Genomic DNA, 13,889 nt, shown 5'->3' with positions numbered 1-13,889 from the left:
GTGGCAGTATAACAAATGATTCATAAAGCTTGCAAGCTCACGCCCCTCTTCCCATTTGACGTAAAATCATGAAATTACTTTAACATAGGTCCCTCTGTTCAGAAAATAGGGTACTTTTTTTTTTATACAACTTTGACAACACAGTGCCACAACAACAATCACAAAACACATCTCAATCAGTCATCCTTTATCAGATTTAAGAACTTTGGCACACATGCTCAAGGATAAGTCTTTCAACACCTCAGAAACCTCTTGTGTCATTATAACTAAACCTGGATGAGTGTGTTGTCATAGCAATCTGGCAAAATTAGAGTTATTGGCCCAAGGGGCAAAGCATCATCCGTGGGAGACTACCCTTACTCATGCCTCATTTACAAAATGACTACATCCTTCACATCTTACAATGAATACAATAAAATCTGTGTTAAAGCTGTGTCCTGTATATTCCCCTCCTCTATATTTCCCTCCTATATGTCCTTGAAATTCTAACTGCAATAGCATTTGAATTAGGGCTCCACAATATATATTTTCAGCAGGACAGGATGATGTTGATCAAAAACAGGTACTTTGTTGAGAGTGCCTTGCAATTGTTGCCACAACATGAGGCAACACAACCAATTTATTTGATTATTTAAGGCGACACCACAAATCTTCGTATGACGAGTGCAAAGCATCTCAATGCTGTCCAAAGCAAAAACACCATACAAGAAAGGTTCCAAACGTCCGAGAAAAATCACAGATTCAATCAAATTTGATGTCGCCAAAGACAAGGTACCAATTAACACGATTACCAAAGAGGGTTTTAAAAACATGATCCGGTCCCTTGACAAGCGGTATGTAATGCCATCACGCAACTATTTTGATCAAGTTCCCATCCCAGAGCTGTATGGGAAATGCAGCGCACAAGTTGAAACAGAGCTGTCACAAGTGGAATATTATACAGCAACAACGGACTTGTGGTCCAGCCGGACAACAGAGTCCTACATAAGTTTGACCGAACACTTCATTAATCCACCTGAAAAGTCACTGTTTGCAAACTGCATTTTCCCCAGATGATCATACAAATGAGAACATTGCAACAGGGATGAGAGAAGCTTTAGCTGATTGGGGCCTAGATGAGAGTCGTCTAGTCTGTATTACAACAGACAATGCCGCGAACATGGTGAAGGCTGCACCTGAACAAGTGGACCAGATTACAGTGCTTTGGCCACAGACTGCATCTTGCAGTTGGTAAGTTATGCCCAATTGTGCATTCTATTTTACTACTGTTGCTATTGCTATACTATTATGGTTACATATTATTACCTAGCAACCTGTTATGAAATATAAAAATTTTCCTAAGTTTCATACATTTTCATTGTAGAGGATGGGGCTGGGTAAGAATGAAGGATACAGACTGTCAGGTTGATAGCCAAAGCACTTTCTGAAGACATCCTCTGTTTTTTCATATCGCAAAATATATCGCAGAAAAACAAAATATCGCAATGTCAGTTATTTCCAATATCGTGCAACCCTAATTTGAATGAGTGACCTAAGACTGACCTCTCATTGGCAACCCTCCCAGCAGAAGGATTTTTTTAAGGCAGGTTCTGATGGAAACTCTTTTTGAAAATAGGGCAGAAGTGGCTACAGGAGAGGGAGATGTTCCCTAGGTTGTACAGAAAGACCAGAAAGCTGTTATTTCGGGGGACAGGCATGAATCATTTCACCCACGCTGGATGGGTACTTTGGAATAAGACTACCCAGGGAGAAGCAATCTTCTTTTAGATAAGCCAGACATTTGCTATTTCCTAGTTTTATTATTAACAGAAGATGCACACTGAGAACACTGAAAACATGCTTCCAGTGACTCATCACAGGAGCCACAAAGAAGTACAAGTAATCACTAGGACAGATTCACATCCCCACACTTTTATGAATTTGTGTTTGTTGGGGATAGTTGGGATGAGTGGTTGGCATGCATGTCTGCATTCATGTAAGGTGTAATTGGGTATGCGCGTTCATGTGGTTGTGGAAGGTTTGAGGTATGAACTCCAGGCATTCCTCCCCTCAATGAATCCCCTTTCACAACACATTTTACTTAAACGAATGACTGTCAGCGTATGAAGGGGGGGGGGGGTAAAGGGGTGATAAGTGTCGGGCCAGTAACCAAGATATACATGTTTAAATCTGCGATGGACAAGTTGAAATAGCTGTCATTGTCTCCTTGAAGAAGGTGCTTAATCCGAATTGCTTAAGTAAGTAGTTCTAGATAAAAACATGCTAAATGACTCAAATAAAAACATGTATTGCTGGCCACCACCAGCCAAGCACAAGCTAGGCAACTCCAAGCCCATCGTGGACGAGTCAAACATGGAGCTAATACACAAATTCTACTCCGAAGCTTTCTGTGGAGAGAAAATTCTACTTGTATTTTTGTATATCTTGAAAGCTAGAATTCTTAGCTGCTACAACCATTTTGGGATTTTGATATTACATACACTAATTCATTCCCCCGACAGAACACAAAATATAAAGTTGTTTTGATTAAGTGTGGTTAAAATTATAATTTTTATATAATGCTCAGTCCTTGCATCTATAGCTCTTAGCATTTCCCCAGGACCATCACTCAAGGTTTCACCAAAACAGTACTGTCCGCTGTGTTATCCTTTCAATCAAGGATTATAACATTCTCTTTCATTCTGATTGTCCAGGAAAAAGAACATTCATGTTGAGACTGCTAGCAAGAGGACCGCATTCTGCCGTTAAAAAAGTCCTGGAGAATAGAACGGGTCCGGCAAGTATGCTAGCAGCCCTCCGTCCTTGCTCTGTGTGCCAACTATGTAGTTGGGCAGGCCTGCATGTGTGTGTGTGCCTTGCTCCACCCACCCCTTCTGCCCATCCCCCAGTCCAACCCCACCCCCAACCCCATTCCTTTAGCCTATATACAAGCCGTCCGCCGTGCCCCAGAACCGTGACACATCTCACACACACACACACACACCTCACACACCCTCGGTAGCCACGCGTCGCAGAGGAAAAATAAATGGTGGAAAAATAACAGCAGACAAAAGCACGGCCCACATGCCTCGGTGCAGAGAGGGGCAGAGGTGGAGGGATGGAGAGAGAGAGGGTGAGAGGGGGGGAGAGAGAGAGAGAGGGGGGGGGGGAGAGAGAGAGAGGGAGCAGAAGCCTCCAGACTGCAGCAGGAATCCTGCTGATCTCTGGATGCGGGGCTGGCTGGCAGGCAGAGAGACTGGGGCAGTAACCCAGAGAAGAAAGCTCTGCCTCCGCCGAGCCGATAACAGTGATGAGCGGAAAACAACAGAGGAAGACGGGCAGCAGCTACAGCACTGGGAACAAGGCATGGGATCAGGAACGCAGAGCCGCCACAGGGAAGACGCTGGACGACAGTGTAGAAAGAGAAGACGGAGGAGAGTGAAGCGGAGGGGGTGAGAGGAGGGAGGAGAGCTAGTGGCTGTGTTGGAGGTGGATAGAGAGCTGTGGTGAGGCAAGTGTGATATGAAGACCCGCAGAAGGCGAGGTTACAGTTAATATTGCCCATCAGAACAACAATAGATCTGTACAATGCCAGGCAGACAGGTAAAACAACTAGGTTAGAAGCCTGGAGTGAACCCGTGCTGTAGAGGGAAAGCAACAAACATGGTATCCTTTCACTAAAGCCATGTCATTGTGAACTAAGTGTCCATGCCATCTATTATATCCCATCGACTAAATCAACACAGATACGCTTATATGCTAAGCCAATAGCATGGCCCAATAAGCCATTAATACGTCCCTTTTCTGTAACAACCTGTTTTGGTACAACACAGACTAGGGTTCACTAACGCAATACTAGAGACGTGCCCAGAGAAAGCTGTCCTCAGTCATGGTCACAGGTCCTTATTGTCAACCCCCCCACAGCCCATCAACCAGCCAGCCCTGCTCCGGTTACAGGCCACCTGGTGGGGCCAGCCTGTCTAAGCCCCAGAATGGTAAACAAAGATGCTACTGCACCCACAGACATGCAAACACACACCCACCCCACAGGGGGGAAAGCTTGAGGAGGCCGTCCCCAGGAAGGAGTACAGCAGAGTACTCCACACTCCTCCATCTGTCACCTCAGACCCTTTGAGTCTATTATCATAGCCTTCTCACGAACACCCAGACCACCACAGTGGACAGTCAGGCTGCCCTAGCTGACCCACACACATGTGGACCATCAAAATGGACACTCCAGGGAAAACCAAACAAACTGCCCCATAATAACCAATCCTGTTGCCCTTTCACCTCATCAGATCTATATTGTGTATATCTGTAAGATACCAATAAAATTAAAGTGTGTTATCCAGAAAGGTATATCTCACCAACAACCACCTGTAGAAATCATCAAATAATGTTCCTATCTAGCTAGAGTATCCCGGATATCACAGAGTAAAATGGTACACCTTCAAGGTGTTGTGTTTCCTTGGTATAGGGATGTCAGTCAGAGAAAAGCCAGGGTTTTGGCAATTAAAATGGCCATTATAACCAGACGAGCACAATCCAGGGCTGTCTGGATGACATATGGTGCACTTGGTAATTCCAATTAAGTCCGGAGGAAAAAGCCCCCGGAATACAGATAGCAATTTGCGTGAAAGGGTCATGAATAAACTAATTGAAAACCCAATGATGAGAATCATTATGAAAAAGCCCTGTTAGTAGTCGGCTACAGGCAGAGCAAGCCTTTTAATGCACGCTGGACGTACCTCGGGGGCATTCAAACACGTACTAGTATAACAACAAGTCATTGAAAGAGTGTGATTAACATTGCTGAAATGCCCTTCTCCTCAAGGCCGAGATAATGCAGGAAACCCATTGCATTGAGCAAACGAGAACTGAGTAACCTAGCAAAGAAATGTGGTTTATATAAAAGATAAAACACCAGTTTCTTCAGATGCATTCATGATAGTTGTCGAATGGCTTCTGCTAACTACATACAGTGAGGGAAAAAATTATTTGATCCCCTGCTGATTTTGTACTGCTGCCCACTGACGAAGAAATTATCAGTCTATAATTTTAATGGTAGGTTTATTTGAGCAGTGAGAGACTGAATAACAACAAAAAAATCCAGAAAAATGCATGTCAAAAATGTTATGAATTGATTTGCATTTTAATGAGTGAAATAAGTATTCGACCCCTCTGCAAAACATGACTTAGTACTTGGTGGCAAAACCCTTGTTGGCAATCACAGAGTTCAGACGTTTCTTGTAGTTGGCCACCAGGTTTGCACACATCTCAGGAGGGATGTTGTCCCACTCCTCTTTGCAGATCTTCTCCAAGTCATTAAGGTTTCGAGGCTGAAGTTTGGCAACTCGAACCTTCAGCTCCCTCCACAGATTTTCTATGGGATTAAGGTTGAGACTGGCTAGGCCACTCAAGGACCTTAATGTGCTTCTTCTTGAGCCACTCTTTTGCTGCCTTGGCCGTGTGTTTTGGGTCATTGTCATGCTGGAATACCCATCCACGACCCATTTTCAATGCCTTGACTGAGGGAAGGAGGTTCTCACCCAAGATGTGACAGTACATGGCCCCTTCCATCGTCCCTTTGATGCGGTCAAGTTGTCCTGTCCCCTTAGCAGAAAAACACCCCCAAAGCATAATGTTTCCACCTCCATGTTTGACGGTGGGGATGGTGTTCTTGGGGTCATAGGCAGCATTCCTCCTCCTCCAAACACAGTGAGTTGAGTTGATGCCAAAGAGCTTGATTTTGGTCTCATCTGACCACAACACATTCACCCAGTTCTCCTCTGAATCATTCAGATGTTCATTGGCAAACTTCAGACAGGCCTGTACATGTGCTTTCTTGAGCAGGGGGACCTTGTGGGCACTGCAGGATTTCAGTCCTTTTCACGGTGTAGTGTGTTACCAATTGTTTTCTTGGTGACTATGGTCCCAGCTGCCTTGAGATCATTGACAAGATCCTCCCGTATCCTCCCGAATAATCGCACCAACTTTTGTCATCTTCTCACCCAGCTGCTTGGCTATGGTCTTGTAGCCCATTCCAGGTGTCTTTTATACAGGTAACAAGCTGAGATTAGGAGCACTCCTTTTAAGATTGTGCTCCTAATCTCAGCTCGTTACCTGTATAAAAGATACCTGGGAGCCAGAAATCTTTCTGATTGAGAGGGGATCAAATAATTATTTCACTCATTAAAATGAAAATTAATCAATGGATTTTCCCACTGTTCAAATAAACCTACCATTGACGGACTGATCATTTATTTGTCAGTGGGCAAACGTAGAAAATCAGCAGGGGATCAAATATTTTTTTCCCTCACTGTATGTAAAACACTGTTTCGTCTATGCTCGGTGTATGTCTCCTAGTCGAAGTTGGAATGTCTGTCTTGTGTGAGCTAATATTACGGCTGCAACAACTAATCGATAAAATCGATTAGAAAATTTGTTGGCAACGAACGCCACTATGAAAAATCACCAGGGAATTCAACCTCCAATATAAGGAGCATGACAATCCAAACTGTAGCACAGTGATTGATCCGCACAGCTGGATTTCCGATGAATGTGGGAACAGAATAGGGCAACCATATACCTATCTGGCCACAGAGAAGAAAGCAGTGAATATCTAGAACAGTGAATATCTATCAGTCCCTCAAAGTCACTGGGGAAGGTCCCAGTGTGCCCCACAGCTGTCAGAACCTGTGTACATGACTGACACTGGGCGAATATGATACATTTGAAAACAAATGATACCACCGAATCAAAAAAATAGAAACACAATCCTTAAGTACAACGAAATTGCTCCTTTAAGTGGCTTTGGATAAGAGCATGTGCTATATCACGAACATGTACAAGGAATCTCTCTGCCTATTGATTGAGAGGAGGGAGAGAGAGTATCCTGGCCTATCGACTACGGACCATTTCACTCTAATCCCACAGTATTGGGGGAAAAAAAGAAAAATGCGGCTGATTGAATGGATGACGAGTTGGGAAAGCATGAGCTCCACATCCCTCTGGTTTCATTCAATCATCCACCACTCTCTGTGTGTGTACCAGGGCTCCAGAATCACACTGTTACACTCTGAGTCGGTCTGAGGGGATGCCTTAAAACCTCACGTGTTTGACCGTCAGCACAGAAACACACAGCGACAATGATTACCCGTGACCATCAACGTACAGCGTGGAGCTTCACTGGCACGAAGATGAGGAAGGAAGAGGAGTAGAAAACAGGAGATGAGCGTGCTACTCACAAGGCACGGCGTGACGGTACAGGTTGTCTCTGATTGTCTGCTGCAGGTCGTGGTCCGGGGACGACTTCTGGAAGCGCTGGCTCAGGTAGTGCTTCAAGTCCTTATTCAGCTTGTTTCCTGTAGATGGCAACACAAACAGGAAGACGTGTTAACCACATGGATGAACACAAGCAGGATGAACACAAACAGGAAAACGTTAACGTGTTCAACAACTGACTCAAACGAGAACACTTCCTGGGAACACAACTTCATCACAAGCATAGAAAAGACCCCACCAATTTCATGCAAGTGGATATATCATAGCGGAATAAGCTAGACTGAGCTCTCTCACTGTCTCGTCTGTTTGACACTGCATTGCACACCTTCCATTGTGGCTCTGTGGGGTACCTGGCTAGTTTCCTCCCTCCCAGACAGTAGACAGTCGGGCCAGTACCGGGCTCAGCCCCCTCCCTCCCACGGCTAGGCCATCTGTCTTCCAGACACTCAGTGGGAAGGCTAACCATTAGCTGCTAACACAGTGCTGGTGGTGGAGAGGGGACTGGTCTCAATGACATGGTCCCTGGTAGAGCACCTGTACATCAATACCAAGCAGCGCATTCTCACACGCGGGACTATTTGCACACAACATACTGACATATAGACTGCTACGACCAACCTTGCACCAGTTCCTTCGGCAGCGGATCACATTACAGTGCCCTTGTGTATATGGTGGCGCTGTCACTGAGCTTGACTACCAATCCCATTACAACAAGCAACAGGGCAGGATGGTACTAACCCCAGATAAGATATTTCTGTATTCATCTTTTGTGATTGAGTGACATTGTAATCACAATCAATGAATGGTTGAATGTTGGCGAGAATCTTTTTTGGCCGTCTGACACAAACAAACAGGTCTATGAATTAAAAGCGCCCCATCGTGTTGCCATGGAAACAGTGCACGTGCACCATAGCGCAGGACCACTCTGCTGGTAGCCTAACTAAATCCAGTGGCCACTAATACCAGGACTGAGGCAGCTAGCTTAGCACAAACTTCTACCACACTGCTCTCAGTGTAGTGGACTACATTGAAGACTAGCGCTATGCCCTAAGTCCCAGTCAGAGACCTGTCATCAGTACCTCCTCCACAGTGGAGGGTTAATGACCTTGCCTCAAACTCCTTTTGTTCCTCTCAATCCTCTGGCTATTGAGTACAGCCTCTGAAGGATGGAAATGTCCCCAATGCGATGAAATGTATCCCTGTTTGAAGGATCCTCTGCTCCCCTTTTGGAAACAATTTGTGTGAGGCTGTGCGTCCTCTACCCTAAGGGAGGGTGGTTCACTTTCCATTCAGGCATATCATTGTGTCGATCGATAGGGTGTTGGTCCTAAAACGGTATGCCAGCCATTACTCAGGCAAGCTAAGAGTCTTAGAGACACACAGGGACTGGAAAAATCACATACACACACTGACCTGCATAGAAGACCCCCTGTTGCCTGACAAACAATCTGTCTGTCTGTCTCTCTGTCTATCTGTCTGAGCCCTGGGCAATCGCTAACATCAGTCCGCCAACCAACTCCAACCAAGAATATTCAACCAACAGGAGACATCCCCTGGCCCATGGGAGAGGACAGGAGACACCAGGAGACCAGACGAGGGAGGATCGTCATAGGGAGAGTACAGAGAATATTTCTTTCTGAGGGGATGGTAGGGCTGTCATGATATCAGATTTTCACTACATGATTTTCGTGGCCAAAAGAATTCACGGTAACAATATTATCACAGTATCTATAGAAAATTTTAAGAAACTAAATGCTATCAGTCAAATTCATCTTCAACTTTGTTTAATGTTTTTTTTCTGTAAACATAACTATAAATACAAATACAAAAAGAACAATTACACTTAATGGTTAGTGAAAATGCAACCAGATAAACTGATAAACAAAAGATCCACAAGGCCTAACATCGAGAGGAGTTTTTGGAGAAATACAACTTCAGTTTCTCCTAGTGAATACAATATCATCATGTGTATTATTAACATGACATCAATATTTCATTTTTTTATATCACGGTTATCGTCAATACCGGTACATCGTGACACCCCTAGCAAACGGGCAGGGGGCTGGAACATAAATGAATAATACTACTTATTTTTATGATTGTTGTAATTGTGTGAATACTTGGGCACAGATTTGCTAAATTGTATGATTTTTTTCACATCTAAATCAATACATGTTTATTGTCTCCAACACTGGAACACATAGGGAGCCATTTATATCAGGCCCAGTCAGAGGAGACGTACTGCTGCAGTAAGCGAATTAAATTCAGAGCATGTCGTGACCATGTCAGAACTGTGTTGGGGCCATGGGGTTGAAATATGTTCTCTTTTATCATTATAACCTATTCCAAGACAGCAGCAATTACCAGTCCTCTTCACTTGCAATTAAGAAACTATGTAGCCTAAAGAGGCTTAGAAATACCAAGGCTATTGATTTTTTATTAACAACATTCTTTACAAAAATTAAATAGCTTTTCTTTACAGTTGGCAGATTTAATCTAGAACTCAAAGTTCTCCAGAAAGGTAACTCTGCAAGTCCAGAATCACTGCAAGCCTAAGGGCTAACCTTGGCAGTCTGGCTGACACCAGCTCCCTGGTCACATGGATCACTTTGGTTTTGCCAGCCAGGCTACAACAGTGGCGATCTGGCTGGTGAATCACAGCTGTGCCTTGAACTGCCTTCAATACCGCAAATCCATCCATCCACTGCCACTCTTTCATCCTTCCTTCATTTAGCTTTACTCCAGAGGCGTTGCTAGGATCACAATATATCCGTTTTTTTAATGTACATGACAACATTGTCATAATGCGCGATATGAATAACAGATGCATAGATAAGGGGCTATTTTTTTATTATTATAATTTTTCGTCAATTTGAGATCCGGGGCTATTCATAAAAGATCCGAGGCTATAGCCCCGGACGCCCAGGCCTAGCGACGCCACTGCAGTACTCTATGGTGTGAAATCAGCCCAGACTGACACTGACTGGAGCAAACAGGAGCCTACATTAGAAACATTAACATACTGCGCAAACACACACGCACACAAACACACAGGCAGACACCTCTAGAAAGTGCTTGTTCAGCTAACTTCATGAGTCATTGAGTGCGGAGAGCCCAGTGCGAGATGAGAGGTAGCACCATCTCTTTGGGCTAATCACTAATGGTCTAAATAATTAGCCTGCTGCTAGAAGACAAGGGCAGCCAGCCTCTTTCTCAGTCTGTATCTCTGCTGTTAGAACAGTCCACATCCCTTTCTACGTTATGGGGGGACATAGCTGTGTGGGACAAAAAACCGCTACTGTACTGAGGATCCCACAACAGGGTCACTCCCAGTGCCACTAGCTAGCATCCCAGGTGAAGACTAGCTTTCATGCTCAACACTTTAACACTACACAACCCAATAACACTGGCCCAGATAATGGTCCCCTGAGCTACATCTTGGAGACACTCCTCAATAAACCCAAAATATTATTCACTTAGAAGAGCGCTTCAGGTCAGCAGGTCACTGCTATTCTCTACTTAAATTAGTCTGCCAACAAACCCCACTGGAGACAAATAATCCCATTAACTGGTCCTGTGTGGATAGCAGCCACAGTCTGACTACCTAAAACACACAGTCAGATGTAACAGCCAGAATGTGAAATAGGAGCCATGTTCCTCCACTGATTTGTGACGGCTGCCATTTTGCCATTGTCATATGACCTAAATCATATCTAATGATCTTTCATTTTGTATACCACATAATATTCTGGTGGTTTTAATCTGCCCTACAGATTGCTGGAGGTTGGGGTAATGTTACAGGCAACAATTGGTCCCTCAAATCCCTCATCAAAAAGGTATTCTGATCCCTGTTTTTTAGTTTTCTGTTACGTGCTTGCATGTATCACACAACAGCTGAGACACTAGTGGGCTGATTGTGACTAAACCTGGGTAAATTATGTATATTTCCATAGAGATCAGGCATTTACAAAATTACACTGATTGTAATATTGTACATTTTAATTTGGTACAGAGGTCTAAGAAGAACCACATTTGTTTGAAAAGAAGTCAGTCCACCATGATTTCGAATTTCGTTATAAAAACAACAACAACACATAAAACGCTATTCCTCTGGCACTTACATGTGGCACCCATGCTCAGGGAAAGGAATCTCAATAATACAGGTAATATCTCAAACACCACGTTTGTAACTAAACCTCAATGAATTCTTCATCTGGTCAGAGATCCAGTATTTATAATTACACCAATTGGCCCACAGAGAGCAATGCGTCCCTGGTGACGGACGACCTGTTTACGGACAATCATTTTGTATGGACACGGTATACCATCTACAGAGGAGAAATGAAGGAGAGACGGGGAGAGGGAGGACACTGTTACACATGGTATCAATGTTCTTCTCAACATCTTTGTGACGGCTGCTATTCTGCCAGTGTCACATGACCTAATTCACCAACCACAAGGGCAGCCGGTCTGTCTCAGTCTGTCTTAAAGCTGAACAACAGCCCATTGGACACCAGGAAAGTGTGCATGTCAACTAGGCAAGATTTTTCCACGTCAATATTTTTTTTTTTTTTCTTTAAAGATTTGTTGAATGTAAGTCAGCTAAAGCAATTATAGCAAGAGAGCAAAATCTATCCTTTGCTGCACAGCTAGCTAGTACCCCTGGAAACGAAAACAAGGCTGGTCACTAAACATGCTGTAGAGATGGAGCCCATCTGATCAGCCAGCAGGCCTGCACACTGGGACACCTCAGCCAGGCTCAATCAGGCAGCCACACAGCCTTCTGTTGGTGTTGGGTACATCTTCTGTACATACACTATTAAAAAAATTTAACCCACACTAAATCTTTAGCTTATTAATTGAGCCACGATTTGGAAAAAAAGAATGGACGTATTTGCTTTTTCTTTTTCAAAGAAATATAGGGCCTGTGGTACACTAAAACTAAAAACATTGAGAACCATTCAAGCTGGAGGAAAAAATAAAGCTCTATATCCTGTCTGGCGGTTCAACCATGTACTGGTGTATAATGCAGAAATTGAAAATAATGAACTCTTCAGCGTGTTCATGGCATGTTAATCGCTCATTTGTCTCATGAACAGTTTAGTGAAACCAGGTAAATCCCTGGCATATTCATTCTTCACGAGCTGCAGCAGGATGGAGCTAGGCTACATGTAGATGGTAGACCATGACCCTAATCACTGTTCCTAAATCAGATATTTTACGCTTTGGGATTTTTACGGTAGGGATCAGGACTAAGATAGTCAGTTTGTAGATCTGTAGGGGCGGCATGTTAAATACTGTCCAGCGCAGTCTTCGTTACCAGCAGCAGAAATCCCAGAAAGTGTTAGTTTCCGCAGGGACCCCACTCTATTTACTGCTATCTAATGAGAGTTGTCAGTGCGCTGAAGGCATGGCCATCAGGGATGCCAGTCAAACACACTCCTGTCTACTGACAACATCATACCTCACCTTTCACTCTGACAGACACAACATAACCGTATCAACTCTGACTGACAAGAAAACATGCCTCAGAATTCACTGCCAGTGTAACCTCTCTCTCCCACTTTTGTATTGCGTCTTAAATAGCCTGCGACGATACTGTTATTAAGATATTTTCTCCATGGAAAAATTGATGACCACAAAATTCTGTTTCATTCCAACATTAGGACTGTTTTCCTAAAGAAGTTGAATTCATGTTTTGTTTCCTAAAGACATTACCAGTATCGTGAAACAGGCATGGTTTCAGCTCTATTTTACATATTGCCTACAATAACCAGCACCACACATGCTCTTCCATTCGGAGTCTGTGTAAATGTACATAGTGAATAAAGGTAATTCCTATAATGTCTCCCTCTTCCTGCTCAACACTGCCCTCTGTTTTCCTCTTCATTAGGCCCTCTTTTGCGTCATTGCCGGGCCCTGTCGCCATGGCAACGCCAGAGGGATTAGTACGGATGCTGCAGTGGTGACAGACAGTGAGCCCGGTCTGCTGTCCCCAAAAGGACCAATACAGAACTACATAACCACATGAGGACCACTGGAAAACTACACAAACACATGAGGACCACTGGAGAACTACACAAACACATGAGGACCACTGGAGAACTACACAAACACACGAGGACCACTGGAGAACTACACAAACACAAGTACAACTGGAGAACTACACAAACACATGAGGACCACTGGAAAACTACACAAACACATGAGGACCACTGGAGAATTACACAAACACACTAGGACCACTGGAGAACTACACAAACACACTAGGACCACTGGAGAACTACACAAACACACAAGGACCACTGGAGAACTACACAAACACAAGTACAACTGGAGAACTACACAAACACATGAGGACCACTGGAGAACTACACAAACACATGAGGACCACTGGAGAATTACACAAACACATGAGGACCACTGGAGAATTACACAAACACATGAGGACCACTGGAGAATTACACAAACACATGAGGACCACTGGAGAATTACACAAACACATGAGGACCACTGGAGAATTACACAAACACATGAGGACCAATGGAGAATTTCACAAACACATGAGGACCAATGGAGAATTACACAAACACATGAGGACCAATGGAGAACTACACAAACACATG

General features: G+C 43.9%; 1 protein-coding gene across 7 annotated transcripts in view; it reads right to left on the bottom strand.

Moving 5' to 3' along the window:
* The window catches only part of magi1b (membrane associated guanylate kinase, WW and PDZ domain containing 1b), a 130,238-nt gene that overhangs the window by 68,397 nt on the left and 47,952 nt on the right, over positions 1-13,889 (bottom strand). For all 7 annotated transcript variants that reach the window (XM_010881723.5, XM_010881722.5, XM_010881726.5 and 4 more), the window contains exon 2: positions 7,227-7,343. In XM_010881723.5, coding sequence (XP_010880025.4) covers positions 7,227-7,343 — 117 coding nt within the window. The remainder of the gene's footprint in view (positions 1-7,226; positions 7,344-13,889) is intronic.

This window comes from Esox lucius, chromosome 17 (assembly GCF_011004845.1).
Source record: "Esox lucius isolate fEsoLuc1 chromosome 17, fEsoLuc1.pri, whole genome shotgun sequence".
Lineage (NCBI taxonomy): Eukaryota > Metazoa > Chordata > Actinopteri > Esociformes > Esocidae > Esox > Esox lucius.
Note: the sequence above shows the minus strand (reverse complement) of the source record. Positions and strands in the feature narration are given on the sequence as shown.